At 37.3% G+C, this 21,238-nt stretch overlaps 2 protein-coding genes and 1 long non-coding RNA gene across 6 annotated transcripts; 1 reads left to right on the top strand and 2 right to left on the bottom strand.

Annotated features, from left to right (window-relative positions):
- The first annotated feature begins 4 nt into the window (after positions 1 to 4).
- Positions 5 to 8,825, top strand: LOC104592537 (uncharacterized). Of its 4 annotated transcripts, none has more exons than XM_088892986.1 (7): positions 5 to 424; positions 568 to 729; positions 812 to 940; positions 1,119 to 1,301; positions 2,383 to 2,529; positions 2,624 to 4,771; positions 5,007 to 8,825. In XM_088892986.1, exons 1-7 carry the CDS (start codon positions 43 to 45, stop codon positions 5,045 to 5,047), a joined length of 3,192 nt encoding a protein of 1,063 aa, XP_088749112.1. In that variant the 5' UTR covers positions 5 to 42; the 3' UTR covers positions 5,048 to 8,825. The 4 variants fall into 4 exon arrangements, with proteins under 4 accessions (XP_088749112.1, XP_088749113.1, XP_088749111.1 ...); XM_088892987.1 differs by having other exon boundaries at positions 5,010 to 8,825; XM_088892985.1 differs by lacking the exon at positions 5,007 to 8,825 and having other exon boundaries at positions 6 to 424; positions 2,624 to 4,952.
- Positions 8,826 to 9,904: 1,079 nt separating this feature from the next.
- LOC104592538 (glycerol kinase-like) lies at positions 9,905 to 12,987 on the bottom strand. The gene is made up of 4 exons (XM_010251960.3): positions 12,609 to 12,987; positions 12,260 to 12,481; positions 11,028 to 12,021; positions 9,905 to 10,314 (listed from the first exon to the last, which is right to left on the bottom strand). Exons 1-4 carry the CDS (start codon positions 12,740 to 12,742, stop codon positions 10,075 to 10,077), a joined length of 1,590 nt encoding a protein of 529 aa, XP_010250262.1. The 5' UTR covers positions 12,743 to 12,987; the 3' UTR covers positions 9,905 to 10,074.
- Positions 12,988 to 18,178: 5,191 nt separating this feature from the next.
- On the bottom strand, positions 18,179 to 19,263 carry LOC148789655 (uncharacterized). The gene is made up of 2 exons (XR_016079824.1): positions 18,669 to 19,263; positions 18,179 to 18,536 (listed from the first exon to the last, which is right to left on the bottom strand). It is a non-coding gene; the product is annotated as an uncharacterized LOC148789655 (long non-coding RNA).
- Between the last annotated feature and the right edge of the window lie 1,975 nt (positions 19,264 to 21,238).

Below are 21,238 nucleotides of genomic sequence, written 5' to 3' on the forward strand. Positions count from 1 at the left end.
AGAGTGCTAGAATAGAATGATCAGGTAGCTCAAAGTCTTTGTATGGAAAACATGGAGTCTCCTTGGATGACATGGTCTTGGATTTCACTGCTCTTGCTTGTTCAGCTTCGTGGGTATTGGGGATGCATGGAGGAGGAGAGGATGGCTCTTTTAGAATTCAAGTCTTCTTTCAATGCAACTGATTATATTGGTGGTGCTTTTCTTCCATCTTGGGTTGATGATAAAGGAAGTGATTGTTGTACTTGGGAGAGAGTCATATGTAGCCCTACTACTGGACGAATCACTCAGCTCTCCCTCAACGATGTGAGGGATAACAATCTTGGTCCAGCTGCTTGGTATCTGAATACCACCCTGTTTCTTCCTTTTGAAGAGCTCCTATATCTGGATTTATCTGGCATATTTAATGGTTGCTTCAGGAATGAAGGTATCTAATGTATCTTCAATTATTATCTCTTCCAAGTCCCAAATTAATCCATCAATTGTTTATTTGATTGTTTGGTGGAGAATATTTTAATTTCCAATTAATATGATACGATGCATGAGCTTACATAAACATGATTGATGTAGGTGGTAGAGGAAGAGTGCCTCCTGGACTAAAGAAGTTGCAGGTGTTAAACCTGAGTGATAATCAATTGAACAGCAGCATCCTGCCATTTTTGGGTGCTCTAACATCCTTAGAGACTCTCTCTCTTCGCTCTAATGAGTTGGAAGGTTCCTTACCTCTCCGAGGTATGTAAATGTTTTTATGGCTCTCTTGCACACTATTTTCTAAATTACCTTGAAAATAAATGGCACGACTGGGAATATGCAGAGTTTAGCCAGTTGAGGAACTTGAAAATTTTGGATTTAAGTCAAAATCGACTCGGTAGTGGCTCTCTAACCATTCAAGGTAACTTTACTAAAAGGACAGTCCAGTACACAAGGCTCCCGCCAATTCAAGGTAGTGTAATTCATCTCTGTAATTCGTATACAATTGGATTCTTCACTATTACGCTCTATTTTAGGCTCAAAAGTCCAGCTCGGTTTGAGCTTGAGTTTCTACTGGGGTGATGGTTACAATTTTTATAAATAGCACAACCTTTTATTCATGCAACCATGATGTGGTCTTCTGGTGTAAGTTGATCTTCAGGTGTTCGAACAATTATATTCCTCAGGTGTCAAGAGATTGAGCAAGCTAGAGCGTTTGGATTTAAGTGAAAATCATTTCGACAAAAGCATCCTCAAGTTTGTAGGTGCATTTCCATCCCTCAATACCTTATCTCTGGGAAGCAATGGTATGGAAGGATCACTATCTGCTCACGGTATGTCTATCTGATGAGATTTCTTATGCTCAATTTTTTCATTATTTTCTTTGCCCTGATTCTTTCTAATTCTGTTTTCTCGTTTGGGCACAGAGTTAGCCAACCTGAGCAACTTAGAGGTTCTTAATTTGAGTTGGAACCATTTTAATGGCGCTCTGCCCATCCAAAGCAAGTCCATTTTTACTCTCGATATAGTTTAAGAATCATTCTTCATTATCAAGCCTCTAGGAAAGTAGGAAGCAAAAGCACACCAAAACCGAACAGTGTGAAAATACCCCATTTGTATTGACAGTAGCCCCTTTAGACACCAATCCAAGGACTAACTGTAAAACAACAATACACCTTTCTCTTTTTTGGCTGAATTCACTAGACAAAGGGATAGGCCATCCCACAAACCCATTACACCCCAACCCTGTTGAAGGTGAGAATCGATCCCAAGTCTCTGCCAGATATCTAGCCGAATTGATCAGATCCATGACCCACTTGATGCAAACCCTTTTTTTAACATAGTTGGAAAAGCACAATTGAATTGATCAGATCCAAGATCCACTTGATGCAAATTCATATTTACAAGTTTTGGAATACTACATAAGAGGATTCCATATTACTATGAATTTGCTTAGATGTATCCCAAAAAAATGGAGAACACCATGGACTAGCATTACCCAGAAAACCAAAAACAAGAAAAGAAAAGGACCACCTATTGACTTGGTCAATGACCCAATGACCCTGCTGATTGAACATTGAACCATTTGACTTGGTCAACAGGTCAAAGTCAAACATTAATTCTCTTTTTTTTTGTAATTTTATCCATTTCTATCATTGATAACAATAATTCTCATTTATTGTATTCTTGTTTAATAAGATAAATATGTAATATTAGAGATATGCCCTATTGTTTTTGCAATTTTTTTTCTGTACTTTATTGTTTGATTTATGGTGTCATTGGTTCATCTATTTGACCTAGATATTGAAATGCTAACCCGCCACTGGGAGGGGGAAGTTGTTCAATTTACTGGTTGTTTTTCAAAACATTGGATCTAGCCCTTTTTAACTATTATTTTTTTCTTCTGTTTCTTAGCTTTGGAAGCACTTAGCAAGTTGGAGATTCTTGATCTGAGTTATAACTCATTCACCTGGAGTATCCCACCATCAATAGGGAATCTTTCCAGTCTTAAGCACTTATCTCTTGCATACAATAGATTTAACGGCTCCCTCCCCATCCAAGGTAAAATTGATACCTGTCAACATAAATAACCAAATATATGGTTGAACCATGCATATACCACAATCAACTTAGATTCAGCACTACCTTTGTGCAGGTCTGTGTAAACTGAAGAGCCTCCAAGACTTGGTTCTTGGTGGAAATAGCTTCGAAGGAGTCATTCCTTCATGTCTAAGCAATTTGACATCTCTTAGAATGTTAGATCTTTCTGAGAATCAATTAAGAGGGAGCATTCCTTCCTCTCTAATAACTAGCCTTACATCCCTCGAGTATATATCTCTAGAAAATAATAATTTCGAAGGTGCATTTTGGTTTGGCTCATTTGCTAATAGCTCCAGACTTGAAGTGGTTAAACTATCGAGTGGTGGCAACAAATTGGAGGTGCAAACTGAATATCCATCTTGGGTTCCATCTTTTCAGTTGAAGGTTCTTGTTTTGACAAACTGCAACCTAAATAAGCCCGCAGGAATTATTCCGAAATTTCTCTCTCTACAGTATGACTTGAGAGAAATTGATCTCTCGCACAACAGTCTAAGGGGAAATCTTCCTTCTTGGTTGCTTCATAACAAGACAAAGTTAGAACTTCTAAATGTGCAAAACAATTCATTAACAGGCCACCTCAATCTAACTTCAAGACTTTCTCTGAATATTTCATGGTTATTTATCTCTGAAAATCATTTTCATGGTCAACTTCCAGCTAATATTGGTGAGGTTCTTCCGAACTTGGAAGTTCTACATGCCTCACAAAATAATTTTGAAGGAAGTATTCCATCATCAATTGGAGAGATGAGAAATTTATTCACCTTGGATTTGTCCAACAATAATTTTTCAGGGGAAATACCAGAGCAGTTGGCCATAGGCTGTCAGTCATTGGTTTCTTTGAAGCTATCAAACAACAAATTACAGGGCCAAATATTCCCTAAACTCTCTAATCTAACTAGATTGATAGAGTTGTATTTGGATGGCAATCACTTCTCTGGAAATGCCTTAAATGGAGCATACGAGGGCTTTCTACTAGTTAGACTTGATATTGGCAACAACTACATATCAGGTAAGATTCCAAGTTGGATTGGCAACTTTACAGGTTTGGTTACACTTGACATGAGAGATAATCTTTTCGAAGGCCACATCCCAACAGAAATTGGTAATCTAAAGGAACTTTACCTCTTGGACCTTTCTGGGAACTTTCTTTCTGGCCCCATTCCTTTATCCTCGGATTCACCATCTTTAAGATTTATCCATTTGGGAAGAAATGGATTTAGAGGATCACTACCAATTAGTCTACTCAACAGCTCCTCATCTCTGGTTACATTGGACATCGGGGGTAATAACTTCTCTGGACATATTCCATATTGGATTGGTGAGTTTTCTGAGTTAAGAATTCTTTTATTTGAAGGAAATAATTTGCAGGGCCCAATTCCTCCACAACTATGTCAATTGAAAAAGATTAGGATAATGGATCTTTCCAATAACACCATTTCTGGGTCGATACCTAAATGTTTCAGTGACATCCCATTCGGGAGGTCAGAATTTAGGGAATATATGTTTATGGAAACTGGTGCTGGGACTCGATATTCCTTGCAATCGTATAAATACCAAAGTGTTGTAGAAGGAAACAATGATTACGATGCTGATGAGGTCTTTGAGAATAAACCAGAAAAAGTGAAGTTCACGACAAAGCGCAGGTCTAACTCTTATGAGGGTAGCATTCTTGATTTTATGTCTGGATTGGATCTGTCAAGCAATCTCTTAACGGGTGAAATTCCACCAGAGATGGGAAACTTAAATGAAATTCTTGCTTTAAATTTATCACACAATCAATTTTCTGGGTCAATCTCAAAATCCTTCTCCAATCTGACGCAAATAGAGAGCTTGGACCTTTCCCACAACAACTTGAGTGGTCAGATTCCTTTAGAGCTGACAGAGCTGCCATTTTTGGCGATCTTCTCCGTGGCTTACAACAATTTATCGGGTAAGACCCCAGACATGAAGGCACAGTTTGCAACATTCGACATCGACAGTTATGAGGGAAACCCGTTTCTCTGTGGACCTCCATTACTAAGGAACTGCACCACCGGCGTAGAATCAAAGGTTGCTCCAGCAACATATTTGGATGATGGCATGGACTTGGTCTCTTTCTATGCAAGCTTTGCAGTTTCGTACGTCATGTGCCTTTTGGCTCTCGCATTTATTCTCTACATCAATTCTTACTGGCGCAGAATCTGGTTTGGACTCATTGAAGCAGGTATTTATTCATGTTATGATTTTGTATTTACCACTGTTCACAAGTTCTCTTCTCATCGAAGAACATAACTAGCTAGATTGTCCAAGTAAAACAACAATGGAATCGTTTGGAAAAGCTCGTTAAGGCAACTTTTTTAATTATAATTTCTTATGCTCAGTTTTGTGTTAATAATAAGAATCTGTGTCTTTCAACACTGCGTGAAGCAGTCTTATCAACTTTTTTTTGTTTTTTGAAGAAGAAGATACGCATTTGATGGTGGCTCTACATCTTCTCTAATACTTAGAACACATGGCGATTGAAGGAAGGCCATGCACCTCATTGCAGGTGGCAGCTATGATGGATGAAGGCACCCTCATTGTTTGTTGAGCCAAACGTCCATACAATTTGCGACTCATAACAACACCAACCCAGTAAAGCCACAATCTATATAGTACAAAGTTTCAGGCCCACAAGGCCACAGCATCTTGCAAAAAGTAAGAACCGAGAAGTTTGAAACTGTGATCACATCACTCAATCCAGATCCCCCATGCATATAATGCGCGTGGTAAATCTACCAAGAAAAAGACTATCAAATAAAGCCCATCACGCCATTTTCTCTCAACACGATTAGGAACAGAAATAATAAAAATGCAACCGGTGTGTGAAGTTTGTCTCGAAACTATGCTTAATTGAGCCTTTGCCTACTTGTTTGTTGAATTCACATCTGCGCTCCACAAACGCCCCACAGCAAAACTCTTACTAATGCATCCTATTTTGACAGCTCGTTAAAGAGTAAAAAAAAAGACGGAGAGGCAGCAGACGAATTAAGTAGAGTTTGCCAACGAATTTTGTATCTCTGGAAGAGCGTATGTCTCTAAGCGTTGCATCAACTATATGGGAATCCGGAATCCCAAACGGCCAAACCCAGTTCCACCATTTGGCTCTCTGTGCAGTGTGATACCCATTGCCAGGCCTAATCTTACTGTGTGAGCCATGGTAGCGCGAGCTCAACTTTGGCCTCAAATATTGAGCTCCTGCATGATTCTTGCCCAATGAAACCTTGGGTTATGCGTCTTTGCTGTTTACTGGAGATGAGTAAATCTAAACAGTAATTGTTGCAATACAGTCAACCAACTTCCCAATTTCCACCATTTAAATCTTAAATTTGCCAATGGCCGCCCCATAGATAAGTTGGCTCTTTATGGTTTGGCCATTAGGCCTCATGTGCGTTCTGTCATGTCTCCTCTCCAGCCCTGTATCACTGCTAACCTCTATCCCAGTAATCCAATTATTCAGATGCCAAGAATATCCTCAAATATCCTTGTATTCGAGCTAGAGTTTCACCTCCAACTGGGAGGTGTAGAATCAAGCCCACGGAACCACAGGTTCTCCATGGTATCACCAGTGGGCAGGACTCATGTGCACCCTGGTCTCCATCGACAATTTGTCTGCACTGTGTAGCGTGTGGTGTGTAGTGTGTATCTCCAAGAAGGTTTTCGGTTTTTATTCAATTTGTAATATCCAAAATTATTGGAAGCTTTGTTGGTAGCAGCCAAACTTGTTAGAAACACCCTATGTGCTATTTTTCTCACTAAGAACAAAAGCTACATCTATGAAACTAATCCTTCCAAAATTAGAGGATAAAGTGACAGTTTGGTTTGCAACCAGCTTCTCTATCCATGTTTCTCACTGTAAGTCCTACCAAGTAGAAAAATTTTTAATTGGGCCAGGAATGCAGCAATCAAAGAAAACACCACTCATTGTTCAGTTAAAAAAAAAAAAAAAAACATTCAGAGTATTATGATCTACAAGCTAGTGGCTTGCAACATTCCATTCAGGTCAAAACCAGTAAACAACTACAAAACACAATGAAACTGCAAAACAATCAGAAAACACCATTTATTTTTAGCATATCACTGTCATGCAACACTTTCCACAACTGCAAGACACGATGAAACTGAAACAATATCATGTACTATAACATATGGCTCCATGTCAGGTGTGTGCAGTGAACAACACCTCAACCACCTTGAAACTCAGGGCAAGCGGGAAGAAGTACCTCATATAGCAAAGACATGCCACAAGATGTCTAAGTGAGATCCTTCTAGATAAACTTTTGTACATCTCCTCTAAGCAATGCTTTAAACCACAACTCTGAGCAGCTTTTGACCAGAGAAAAGACAGTTTGGGTGACGCAAAAAAACACCATTTTTCTCAAAGAGGATACGAGCATGTTGAGATTAATTCATAATTCAACCAGGGATCTGAATAAATTTATGCTCATAATGAACAAGAAAGATGAAATCATTTGAAGGAAGGCTAATAATATAATTCGTAACAAGTTGAGTAAATACAAAAACATATGCTACAGTAATGAACATTTAATGATGAAGGGAAACTGAAGCTTATGATTGGTAATAGTACCAAAGAAATTTACCTGATAGAAGAAAAACCATCAATTGAAATTGGTGATTGTCTCTGCATCACTGTTGTACCTTTATATCTTGAAATATTTTCTCCAACAAAAAATGGAATCACAATATAGCACCATAACAGTCAAAAATTGGAAATAATGTGATGCCAATATACTACCCTGTAAAACCCTTCTACATGAAATATGATGCACCTATACCGTCTATTTCAGTATTGCCTGAATCACAAGTTTTCATATATAAAGCTGATTCCCATCAGTTCTTGCCTCTCGAGACATTAGACAATTCAATGCATAATGGAAGGGCACAGGGGGGATCTCGTTTATCTTCCTCAGATGTTCTCTGCTCCAAGCAGTTTGCATGAAAAACATGACACAAACTAAAACTAACACAACAGAGAGGCCACTAGATGACAATGTGCTTCCTAAGCCACAGGATTTATGTCTCAGAAGCTTAAAACATAACCCACATACCCTCCCAATTACATCAGCAAGTATTGAACCCATTACCAAAGGACTTGACCTTATTACTTCAGAACTCTGGAAAACCATTCTCTCAAACCAAAAGAAAGAGAAATGGGAACCTGTGTTCCATTTATGGTAGAAGCTACCTAACTTGTAAGAAGATGGTTCTCAACAGACATGCTACCTAACTTCATACAGTATCTCTCATTTATGGTAGAAGCACTCTTGCAAAGTGAGATAAATCAATCAGGCATCAGCATGGCTACCTGTGTTCCACCAGTAGTAGTGATGACCATATTTATTTAGTGAACGTCTCAAAAGCATTGAACAACTGAGAGATTATAATGGTATTGACAAGTGATGGATGAGTGTTTAGCTTCATCATAGAACTATCTATGATATCCAAAATTGATTTGAGAGGATTTGCTGAATCAGAATCAACTAAAGGAAAATTTGAAGAAGACTTCTGTTAGAGAAAGAGATCATTTAGGGGGAGAAGTAACACTACACAAAAGTTCAATCCATAACCAATGAAGTGTGAGCCAAAGAAGGACAATTGGGAATAATAATGAACAGGAAAAACAAAGAAAGGAACCATTTCTTCCTCTTCTGACAATGAATCCATTCCTAGGGAGAATGGCATGATGTATGCAAGTTTCAGACAAAAAAGCAATTCGACTATTCTGATAGAGTAGTGTAAAGTGCATTTACCATATGATTAACTGCATTACACACTTCAAGAAAAATCTTTAACATGGCTCACAAACTCAGAGTTGATTTGTTGCAGTCATTCATCCCAGTCCCACAACTCTTTTTTTATTGGTAATAAAAATCAATATTTTAAAAAATAACACGGAACCAGAACCTTTCTGGCCACCGGTTTCCAATCGATGGTTCGACTGTCCGGTCCGAACAGACGGCCCATTCTGACAAAATAAATTAAAAAATAATAATAATAATTAAAATTCAAAAACGGCCAAAACCGTTGAATGGGTCAAGAGGGTCGACGGTTCAACCGCCCGGATCAACGCGTAATTGACCGATTCAATGGTTTTTGACCAGGGACCGGGTTTGAGGTAAAACGGAACCAGTTGCCTGGATGGTTCCCGGGCCAAACGGTCTGACCGCCCGGGCCAATGGCAGTTCAAAAGCCACGATAAAAATAAAAGCCCCCCCCCCCCAAAGAAAAGACAATGAACAACCACAACCAAACAAACTCACCCTAAAACAACCAATCTTTGGATCAATGGACATTAAAACAACACCCAGCAGTATTTATTACATATTATTTTTTATCAGAAACTGAATATGCAGAAATATACAGTATAATACACCAGTATGTACATCTACATTAGCAGGAACACAAGGATCTAGCCATTTTGCAAAGGATATTCTCCTCACATTAAAAGCCTGTCTGCTAATAATCATGCTATGCATAAAAAATCCTACAGCAATGGACCCATCTACATACATCAATACACAAGCACATATTCAAGCCCATTCAATACACCATGTACTCACCCACAGATATGCACAAGCACATAGAAAAATAATTTAAAATACAAAAGAAAAGCCTCCATTTCTTCTGGAGAGTCTTGTCCTATGATGCACAGATACAGATACCAACATAGACATGGATATGAGAAGCAAGACTACCATTCAAGATCCTGGACAAAGATATGGGTACAGGTATTCCATTTAATAGGCTTGCTATTTTATTACCACCATATGGGTAGGTACTAAGTACTGGGCAACTATATTTACATATTTCATTTGGAATTCATTATCTATGTGGTAAATTTAGGTAGGTTTTATAATTTGATTTAAGAAACCAAATCAAGTTTGATTTGCAATCAACAACCCACTAAGAGACATATGAGGGTAGGCCTTGGCGCAATGGTTGGGTTGCTCCATTGTGACTTGAGTGACCAGGGTTCAAATCTTGGAAACAGCCTCTCTGTATGTGCAGGGGTAAGCTGCATACATCTGTCCCTCCTGGACCCCGCATTGGCGGGAGCCTCTTGAACTGGGGCTGCCCTCTTTTAACCCACTGAGAACCATATTAATGTAAATAATTGGAAGTCTTCATATAAAAGAATGAGAGCCATACCAATGTAAAATATTGAAAGGCTTTATGCTGGGTTTTCTATTTGAGTTAGGAAATTAAATTAGATTTAATCTGAGTTAAAATTCATTTACCCTTTTCTGAATAGATTACTAGCCACGTGTCTGAAGGAGAAACCCTCTTGTCTGAGGACTTTTGTAAATTCATGTCATCATCTATTTTTTCCATCCAAAAACCAACATAACTAGAATCAAACCAAAGTGGATTTTGTCACTTTTCAACCAAATAATAAAAGTGAAATAGTGTGCGTAAAATCTATACATGCAATGAATATAACAAGGTCAATGGCCAAGTAATAGGAGTTTAGAGGGAAAGGTCTGCCAAATCAAAAGTTCTTGATATTGCCTTGCACCAAGACTCCAGTCTCTTCTTCCTCAGTTCCCCATCCAACTTGGGACTAAAAATGGTGGCTTTCTCTGCTCTCTCTGCAAAAATATCATCTTCAGTCCAAAGCCCCACAGCTAATCCAGCAGCATAAGCTGCCCCAAGAGCTGTCGTCTCAATGTCAGCTGGTCTTACCACAGGACTTCCCAATATATCCGCCTGCAAACCATTAATATGTCAAAAATCATTGAAACTTTCTACAAGAATCTTACTAAATAAAAGGGAAAAAGAGAAAAATGTAACGGCAAGTTCCCAAGCAAAAGTTTCTATGGTTCAATCTAGTAAAATATTCTAATCAAAGTAAACTTTAAAGGAAAGTGGTAAAGAGATCCCCACACCAGAGAGACCCAATTAAACACAAATAATAAATGGCCACCCCTTCTAGCTACTTTTATCATAAAGTGAATACTAAAAGCTCACTGAAACCTCCACATCACAGGAGGACCACTTCATCTTGTTTGTGAATAGTTCTATGCTATTCAACAAACAGACTCTAAAACCAATTTGGTTCAGAGAACGATGGAGGCAGATAGCCAGATCATTGGCATCAAAAACTTCCTTAGGAGAACCCTATAAGGTCGAAGGTGCTCGGCAGTCTATCTGCAATCGAAGGTCTAACTGTAATGGGGTGGTAGGGTAGGCTTCTCAATCACAACAACACTGATGAACTAAAAATAAAAATAAAAATAAAAACAAATAAATACTGAGGAAAAAATAGTACACAATCATAAATAACCGTCTTTTAGGATGAAACTGAACAAGTTCAAGAAAGCACAATTGAATACAGAGTGACAGAACAGAGCAAATAGCTGTTCAATTGATCTTTAATGGAGATAAAACAAATAACAAGAAAGGAACAGAAGAACTCATACCTGAATCTGCATCAAAAGTTTGTTAACAGTTGCTCCACCGTCCACTCTAAGCAAGAACTCCCCCTTGTCATTCTTGGCCTCACCCTTCTCTCCTGCATCTTTGTGCATAGAATCCAGCACATCCTTCACCTGGAAACACATACTCTCCAACACAGCACGGGCAATGTGAGCCTTGCTCGTAAACCTTGTTATCCCAATACACACCCCTCGAGCGTCGTCTCTCCACCATGGTGCAAATAACCCATTAAATGCTGGCACAAAGTAGACCCCGCCGGAATTATCCACCTGCGCTGCTAGCTCTTCAATCTCGGCTGCACTCTTAATTATGCCCAGGCCGTCTCTCAGCCACTGAACTGCCGCTCCAGCTATTGCTATGGAGCCTTCCAAAGCATAATTGGTTGGCGCATTAGGACCAAGCTTGTAGGCGAGAGTGGTGAGGAGTCCATGGGATGATTTAACGACTTCCTTACCAGTGTTGAGAAGTATAAAAGCACCAGTCCCATAGGTGCTCTTCGCCTCCCCTGTCCGGCAAGCCTGCCCCAGCATGGCTGCGTGTTGATCACCCAGGCATCCGGCAATTGGGACACCGACAAGAGGCCATCCACTCGCCATCTTTCCGATTATTTCAGAATTGCTAATAATCTTGGGCAGGATTTCGATGGGTATTCCCAAAGCATCCAATGTGGGTCGATCCCAATCAAGTGTCTTGAGGTTCATGAGCATGGTTCGAGATGCATTTGAGACATCAGTGACATGGATCCCAGTTATCTTGTTTTGGTTTCTGTCTTCACCCTCGCAACCCCCTGTCAAATTCCAGATCAACCAAGTGTCGACCGTTCCAAACAGAGCATCGCCTTTTCCAACAGCTTCTTTGACAGCACTGACATTTTCTAATAGCCATAGGAGTTTGACTGCACTGAAATATGTACTGATAGGCAAGCCACATGTCTCTACAAAATGAGTTCTTCCCCCTGGTAACTCTTTCTCTAATTTCCTGCAAACGGCAAAAGATGAAGATTTCCAAATTTTGATTATTTTCTGCTTTTACCAAACTCTAAAAATAGCAAAACCCAGATCCTAGTCGAAAATCTCAAAACATTAACTTTTGTGGAATCTCAAATTTATAGCACTCAGAATAATATCTTAATCGGGAAAAAAACAAATATAAAAGGTTTCTGCAAAATTGAGGACACTGAGGTGAGGGGAGTAAGGGGAAAAGTGAAAAGGCAAACCTGCAGATAGAAGTGGTTCGCGCATCCATCCAAACTATGGCGTTGTAGAGGGGTAAACCAGTAGATTTGCTCCAAACAAGAGTCGTCTCTCTCTGATTCGTGAGGCCGATTGCCTTCAATCCTTTCTCCACGTTATGCCCATCAACTGTCGCCTTATCAATGGCCTTTTCCATGCAAATCCGTACGCTCTCTAGAATCTCCATCGGATTGTGCTCTACCCATCTAACCAAGCATCAAGAAAAACCAGAAAACAAAAACTAAAATTTTAAAACAAATTATCATAAGCTGGAAAAAAGAAATGAAATTTGCAGAGATAAGGCAAAACAAAAAGGAGAACTTCAACCGTTACCCTGCTTGGGGATAGAACTGAGTGAATTCAATCTGATGAGACCCAACAGGCCTGGCAGACTGATCATAGATTATAAACCTCGTACTGGTCGTTCCCTGATCAATCGACCCAATAAATCTTTCCACTTTCTCCATTTTCTTCGATTCTTTTCCCCAAGAAGATCCACCCCTCTTCGAAAGCCTGTAAGCAAAGTACCAACACAGAAAACGAGAAAAGCGAAAGAACAGTAAACCAAAGAGATCACTGGTAGATCAGCACGGAGAGAAAATGGGAGGGGAAATCTCTCCGGAGTTGACTCAGCAAAGTTTATCCCGAAAAGAACGAAGATAAAATCGTAATTAATGTAACATATTAGCCACGTTGACGGTTCCGAGATGTCGTTTCTAAATTCTAATGTACGTTTTCCAATATATTGGTTTTCCAAAGTTGAAAAAGTTAGCCACGTAGACGGTTTCGATACGCCTTTCCAAGCCTGCGGCTTTCAATTGACTTTGACGAAAACATTTTTTAAGACGTTTGATAATAGTTGCAGTGGCTGAACCGCTGAAATGAATGACTTATTACTTTGTCTGGGACAAGTTAGTAAGGGGAGTTCCGATCTGCTCTCCACAAAGTGCTTCTCACGCCGATCGATCTCACAGTATATTCTTTCTGGCCACACATCCGGAATATCTCCCATACTATGAGGTTGGTTTGAGAAGCGCTCTGTGAAGGAGACTGTGGGACCTAGACAAAAAAAGCTGAATTTACTAAATCAAAAGGTACAACAAAGCATTAGTTAAGCCTGCATCTTCGGAAGAGAACAAATCTAGGGTCAATCTCAATAATGGATTAACATTTTTTGTATGGAAGTGGGACCTAGTAATTGATGGGTCTTACTTAAATCTGATGGTGGGGTGACCGGTGAGTAGTTGATGAGTTGTTTGGGTGGATTCTGTGGCCTTTTAATATCAGAGTTGGCCAACGAACCAAGAGTACAAATCTTAAATCTATGCGAGAAAAAATTACCAGAATTGAATAGAATAAGAAGGCAATTTAAGTTGGTGAACGATTCAAAAAATAAAAAGAAATAAAGCTTTCTAATTCATGTGTTTAAGTGAGACTCATGAAGATAAAGATGGTGTTTGGCTCCAACTTAACACCCAATGGGCATTTCCTCCAATGGATTCTGAAATTAGATTTGGTTAAGTCGTTTTTCAATAAAATGTTTTTTCTTGAGTTACATGAGACTCATCAATGGAGGAAATACCATTTTTATGATTTCATAGGATAGAAAAAACGTTTTATCTCAATTTCAAAGAAAAATAAACCTTTTTTAAAAAAGAACAATGAATAATTAAGTATTTAAATATTTCAAATAACATTAAAAATGAAATATTATTTAAATATTTTAATAACTAAATATCTTAATAATAAAATGTTAAAATTAATATTTTAAATCAATTAATAATATTTTTTAAATAGTTACTAAATAGCTTTCAATTATAATAAATAGATTAAGATTTTAAATAGTTAACAAAATAACTAAGTATTTTAAATAACGAAATATTTAACAAAACTAGATTTTAAATAGTTAAAATAACAAAAATATGTATTAATAGTACTATAATTTTATGGATTATTAAATTCAACAAGTAATTAGTATTTTAAAATTTAAATAGAGATATTATTTCAATAAATAAATAATATTGCAAATAACTAATTTCATTTATACCAATTAATAATTCTAGAAAATAGCTTTCAAAAAATTATTGTTTATTAATAATAATTTTAAAAACTTAATCTTTATTTAATATATATTTATCTATACTAAAATTAATATTTATTGCATTTTAGTAATTATTTATTTTTTTTGTTAATAATATATTTTTCAATAATTATGTATAAATCTATTTTTCTTTTTTTTAATTTAATAGAAAGTTTTCAATAATTATTACAGTTTAAACTATTGTTATTTAGCTTTTTAAATTTAACTCATTGTGTATTTTCTCTATAAATTTTTAATAAGTATTGGGGATTAAACTATTGTTCACAGGTTGGTTCGGTTGAGTTGTAAGTTGTTTGGCAAACCAAATTGACCTAGTCAAGTTGGGGGGCTGGTCACTCAGGTTATATTGGTTTGGGTCAATTTTCAGTTTGGTCAATCGGTTCAAAAATTTAAACTTAAAAATTAAGTTTAAATTTTAAAAAAAATACAATGGCATTATTTAAAACTTAAATTTATGATATAAACTATTTTATCCTAAGAAATATTGGAATTTTCCCACTTTCCCGTATTAAAAAAAATATATTTAAAATATAAAATATTAATATATATCTATGGTCGGATCATTCGATTTTTGTCAATTTACAAATGGCCAAAGTGAAACTAATCTAATCCAGTCATGTTAGGAAATTTTTGAACCAAAGCCGACTAGAAATACTAGAAATCGGGTTGGTCAGTTTCATTAGGTTGATTCAGAATGGCAATAGGGTGGAGCAGAGACGAGGAGCCTCTCCCCATCCCCGTCCCCATGTAAATCCCCATCCACGTTCCCGTCCCCACCACCGCTAATGGGGACAAAGTTATCCCCATCCCCATCTCCACGAAGATCCCCACTCCCCGTGATTCTTTATAGTGCCAACTATTATTTTTTTTATTTTATTTTAAAAAATAAAAATAAAATAATTAAAATTTACAATCCTATTAGAAAACATTCAAACATATTCAACCATATTTTTAAAAATATTAACATATAGACGTATGCGTACATATATACATATATAAACGTATGTGTATATATACATATATATTAGTGGGGATCCCATGCAACGGGGATCGCAAGGCAGGGAGTGCTCTCCTCGTCCCTGAACCGTCCTCGCCAATGGGAATGAAAATTTCCCCATCTCCGTCCCATTCGGGGCAGATCCCCACAGGGATCGGGGAAATGGAGAAAATTGCCATCTCTAAGTTCGATAAACAACCCTATCTAAAATTAATTATTGTTATTTTTTTATTGTAAAAAATTATTAAAAATAGTATACAAAATATAGATGACTATTAATTACTATATAAAACCAAGGATCAAAATTTTGTTACGTATCGGAGCCTTCCCGATACGCCCCTGCAAGGGGTGTTTCAAGTTGACAAGTGGTTCAGGGGGTAGACTGGCATTAAACCGGCCCCTCTAAACCAATTTCAAAAAAAAAATAAAAATAAAGCAAAAAAAAAACAGTACTGATACAGGCCAATACACTTTACCGGCATATCGCCCTGTATCAATATTTTAAACCTTGTATAAGGCAATTATATATTCTTATATATTTCTATTGTTTATCTTTAACTTAATAAATCTCATATATCACACGGTTCCCCACTATACTTTCAGTCTTCTCTAATTGCATTTCCATTCACGGAACTCGTTTCCCTAAAGCAAATGAATCCTGAAGATATGTGGGTCCAGTCAAAATTGGGTGGGTGGGGATGGATATGTACTTATGGCCCAGGTTCAATGGATCTTTGTAGTGGGTCATAATTATCGGAAGGAATGGTAGTAGAGTAATAGTAGCAGATGGGCCAACTCCAACCGTCACTGCAATGTATAACAAGAGGGGTTTGTGTACAAGTACATCGGATAAAGTGGGTTCAGTTTTTTTGTCTTCTGTTGCGAGATGAAAGATGAAAAAAAAAAAATAAAGCCCAATGGGCCCTACGGCCAAAGCCTCTTTCTCAATGATAGAGAGACTCCTGGCCAATAAGGACGAGAATTGTGATAACGATGAGTAGGGGTGACAAGAGCCGAGCTTTTCACGAGCTGCTCGAGCTCGGCTCGTGAAAAGCTCGACTTGGCTCAGCTCGGTTTTAGCCGAGCTCGAGCCTAATAGAGCTCGGCTCGTGAGGCTCGTGAGTCGGCTCGAATATATATAATAAAATTATAAAAAATAATATATATAATAAAAATATTATAATTTCTAATTTTTAAATATAAAATAAAATTTTTTATACATAATTTTTATTTTTATAAAATATATAATAAATATTTTATAAAATATAAAACGAGCCGAGCTGAGCCGAACTCGAGCTTATGAACTTTTGACTCGAGCCGAGCTCGAGCTCAAGGTTCTGGCTCGAACCGAGCTCGAGCCTGGTACTATTCGGCTCAGCTCGGCTCGAATCCACCCCTAACTATGAGAATTCGGGTATTATACGACTCGCATGTAAAGAGATGTGATTGGCCTAGTAATTACAAATAGACATGTTCATGGACCAGGTGGCCCAACGGGCTGGCCTGGCCCCCGGACGGGCTTGAATAGGTATATGGGCCCGCGGGCTTAACCTCGGGCCAAAAAGCCCAGCCTGCAATAAATTTGAGCCAGGCTCGGGATTTGCCAAAATAGCCCAGCCCGAGCCTGGCCCGGCCTGACCTATAATTAAACCTAAAAACCCTAGTCGAATACCCCTCTTTTTTTCATCTCTTTTCCTTATTTTTCCAACCGAACCCTTCTTCTCCACATCCTTTTCCCCTTCTTTATATTCTTTTTTTTAATGTAAATAAATTTTGAATTTATATTCTTTTTTTAATGTAAATAAATTCTGATTTATATTGATTATTGAATAGGGAAAAATTCTAATTTTTTTTATTAGGTCGAGCTTCGGGCTCGAGCTCGGGCTTCAGGCTTTTTATCACGGCCGGGCTCGGGCCCAAGTTGTAGGCCCGTTGGTCAGGCTGGGCTCGGGCTCGGGCCTAACATATTTCCATTAATGAAGAGTAAAAGCCCGGCCCGGCCCATAAACAGGTTTAATTACAAATAGAGCCGTAGACGAATCCCAATAGTGAATTAGAGCTGCTAACCTGTGTTATTGCCTGAATTACAAAATAATAGCAAATACTTTTTATTTTCAACCATGCTTGATGTTGCGAGATTTGGTTACTTCATGCTGGAATACAGCTTGAACGTTGGTTTGCTACATGGCTGGGTCGAATTGCAAGAAAGTAAGATAAGAGGTCCCGGGATACTTTACCCGGTGTGGTTCCCACCAGGAGTTGGGGGGCTTTTTATTTTCAACGAGCTCATAGCAACAAATGTAGAATTGTAATAATAGTTAGGGTAAATTGTTGAAACCGTCTCTCTAGTTTTGGGTTGTTGTTAAAACTTTTTGGCATGGTTGTAAGTAGACCCCTTCCATTAGAATCTTATAAAAAGAGGCATGGAAATGCCCAAAGTACCCATGCAGTCACTACTGAGGCTGGTTCTACATAAAAAAATAATATAAACTTTATTAAAACAAAAAAAAAATTAAAGTTGCAGTTTTACCTTTGAGTGATTGATATGAATGGCAAGTTTGAAAAATAAATCAATTTAGAAAAGAGATTAGAAGGATTTGGGGTAGCGATTTTATATAAAAAAAAAACTTAAAAAATAAACATTTAGGTCACAGTAACTACATGGGTATTTTAGACATTTTCATGAATTATGTCAGAAACTTTAGGCGAGGTGATTTCAATTACCAAACTTTATGAGAAGTTTTAGCAATGGTCCAAAACTTCAAGGGAGGTTTCAGCAATTTACCCTAATAGTTAATCAGTTAGTTGTAAATGCAATGTGGAGTTTATTGACTTGAGAACATCTACAATATGGTCCACAGGGAAATTTCCATCCATGAGCTTGAAAATCATCCTTTTTATAAAGGGCAAATTTCTGACCCCTACTATTTGATTATTGTCTAATGCTATCCCTACTGTTTCTAACAATCGGCTAACTCTATTCTTATGGTTAGGATCCACTTATATTCTGTCACACATGATATATTATTTTTTTTTGAAAACCCAATTTTACCCTTCATCCCTCTCCTTTTCCCTTCTTCTCCTCCTCCTTCTTCACCATCTTCTTCAAGAGAACCACCAGCACCTCCTGCCAATCTGCTGATGAAAACCTAGAAGCTCCACTCTGTGGTGAAGAGAAAATGATGATTAACCCTCTTAATAACATAAAGAAAAATCTGTTTACCTCTGCTGATTTTGTTAAGAAAATGCTAAAGGGTCATCTCCATCAGAATAAATTTCAGAACTATTTCTTCACCTTTGGCTATCATTCAAGTTATTTCGGAAGCTTTCCGAGAACTCCATGTTTTGCTCCTTCTTAGATTTGAACGCGAGTCAGGTTAATTGATCTACCAGCTTGCATGGGTGGAGACGGAGAACAAAGAGGGGAAGGGGCAGAGGAAGAAGGAGATCTAGGAGGTGCAGATTTGGATGTTCTTCAAGAAGTAACGGTTCCAAGGAGTTCTTTCAATGCTCTTCTCGGACTTCCAACCACTCAAGCAATGTAACTCCTCTAGGAGCCGCAATCCGCGAGAGTTGCAGATCTTAAAGTTCTTTCTCTGCTACCTTGGCAGGACTGAGAACAGAAGTCATGCAATCTATCAGAGTTGTAGATTGAAGCTGCAATTCGCTGCATCGTTCAAGCTTAAGGAGAGATTTCTCGGCTCTTTTCTGTTCGCTAGCCTCAAATCTCAAACTGAGAAGCCGATTTCAGAACAAAGGAGCTTCCTGCTCCATGGTATTTCTCCTCTGAATCAGTGAGAGAAAACGAAGGGGATGGAGAGAGAGAGAGAGGGGGGGCGTGTGGAGGGGTCTGCTGCTGCTGCAGCGACGGTGATGAAATAGGGGCGAGAGGGACTTACATGCCAAGAAAGACGAAGAAGAAAAAAAGGAGCTTTCACATAAGCATTTCATTCCTACCGTTAATATTTTAACGGTAATGATAACTTTTTTAAACAATAAGGGTAACATTAAACATTAGTCAAACAATAGGGATATACTTAGTAAATTAACTAAACCAATCAAGCGGGTAACCAAGGAAAGTTTATTGATAATGAGAGATATTTTAATAATTATAACACCCCACACATCTAACAACACACGTTTTAATTCTGCAAACTTCCCTCTTCCAATTAAATTACGTAACCTTTTTTCTTTCAAGCTCACAAAATGTTTCTCCTCCTGAAGTCTTGCTTTCACTCTCTACAAAGCTAGATTAGTTAATTCTACTTTTAGAAAAAGTCTTAACTTTAGCCACATGACTGCCATAAAAAAGTTTCGAGTCCTGTAGGGCTCATATAAATTTTTGTCATTTAATTTTCTACTTCAAATATAGACATTATGAAAACTTTTAAATTATTGACTACATTAAATATAATTACCAGATAAATAGTGTGAATCTCAAAATAAAATTAATACAACTATACATAGGTGTATAATTATACATAGTGTAATTGATCCATATTAGTAGGGGGAGTCATTCAACTAGATAAAAAATAACTTCAATCTTTGATATATCAAAAGTCTTCTCCCTTAAATAAGTGGCATCTTATTTTTCAAGATAGATCAGGTTAAAAGTGGTTCTTTCATTTTAAAAGAGAAGTTTTCTTCCTTAGACATGTGTGTATTTTTTTTTTTAGAGTAATTAACTCCACTTTATTAAAAAATGCCAACTTTTAGACCCATGGCTATCATAAAAAAGTTTCCACTCCAAAATATAAGGGGCCCATATGTATATTTTTAATTTAATTTTCTAATTCAAATAAAAGTCATTATTAAAGATTAAATATAACAAATAAAACCTAATTTAGTTATTTAAAATAAATATAATTAATAGATAATAGTGAATCTTAAATAAAATAATATTTTACCAGATTGCATTTATCAGGGTTATTTAATTACATGGCAGCGTAGCATAAGGCACAATCAATCTCAATTTTCAAGGCTTTGCAGTGGGCCATTTAGGGGTGTTCTATAGTGTGGATGAGAAATTGATGGGTGTGGATTAGTCTACACCACACCCTGTGGTAGGGATCAATACACACCACACCACAATTCACAGGGACCAATCCACACCACATCACAATCTACAGTTGTTCTGAATTATGAACAAATTGTGTGGACTAGACCAGTACACACCCACAGAGGCGTTCTATAGGCAATAGTGTGGACCAGTCCACACCACACTTTTTGATTCCATGTATCTCATATACATTTGAATGATCTACACCAACGTTTTAAAAAACAACCCGGAAATGAAACCGTTCTGGTCACTGGTTTCTAGGTCGACGATTTGACCGTCCGATTCGAATAGACGGCCCGTTCTGACAAACAAATTAAAAAATAAAAAAATAATAATTAAAAAAGAAAATTTGGTCAAAAACCGTTGAACGAGTCGACGGTTCGACTGCTCGGGTCAACAGGTTGTTGTCTTTTTCAATGGTTTTTGGCCAAAAACCGGGTTTGGGGTAAAATGGAACCGCTTGCTTGGACAGTTATTGGGTCGAACGGTCCGACCGTCCGGATCAACGATGGTTCGAAAACCTTGATCTACACAGTTAATCATAAATATCTAATTTTTGCATTTTATATGATAAATATATTGAAAACTACATCAATGAATTAATATTAACTAATAAATATTAATTTTTTATAAAAACAATAGTAAAACAATAAAAAATTAAAAAAAATATTTAAAATATTTAAAAATATTATTTTATTGATAAAAACATTAAGATTTTAAAAAATTAAGTAAAATAATTAATATTTTATTGACAAAAATATTAAAATGTGAAATAGACAATAGGGTTTTAGCCTTTTAGGAAGAGT

Source organism: Nelumbo nucifera, chromosome 8 (genome assembly GCF_055504915.1).
Source record: "Nelumbo nucifera cultivar China Antique chromosome 8, China Antique-T2T, whole genome shotgun sequence".
In the NCBI taxonomy this organism is placed as follows: domain Eukaryota; kingdom Viridiplantae; phylum Streptophyta; class Magnoliopsida; order Proteales; family Nelumbonaceae; genus Nelumbo; species Nelumbo nucifera.

What these genes read in the sequence shown, in the direction of transcription:
- LOC104592538 (XM_010251960.3), bottom strand. Translation starts at nt 12,742, where the DNA reads ATGGAGAAAGTGGAAAGATTTATTGGGTCGATTGATCAGGGAACGACC. An exon ending in CAGTTCTATCCCCAAGCAGG is followed by an intron (nt 12,482 to 12,608) that starts GTAACGGTTGAA and finishes ATGCTTGGTTAG; the next exon opens with ATGGGTAGAGCACAATCCGA. An exon ending in AACTTTTGATGCAGATTCAG is followed by an intron (nt 10,315 to 11,027) that starts GTATGAGTTCTT and finishes AATGGTTTGCAG; the next exon opens with GCGGATATATTGGGAAGTCC.
- LOC104592537 (XM_088892985.1), top strand. Translation starts at nt 43, where the DNA reads ATGGAAAACATGGAGTCTCCTTGGATGACATGGTCTTGGATTTCACTG. An exon ending in AGGTTCCTTACCTCTCCGAG is followed by an intron (nt 730 to 811) that starts GTATGTAAATGT and finishes GGGAATATGCAG; the next exon opens with AGTTTAGCCAGTTGAGGAAC. An exon ending in AGGATCACTATCTGCTCACG is followed by an intron (nt 1,302 to 2,382) that starts GTATGTCTATCT and finishes TCTGTTTCTTAG; the next exon opens with CTTTGGAAGCACTTAGCAAG.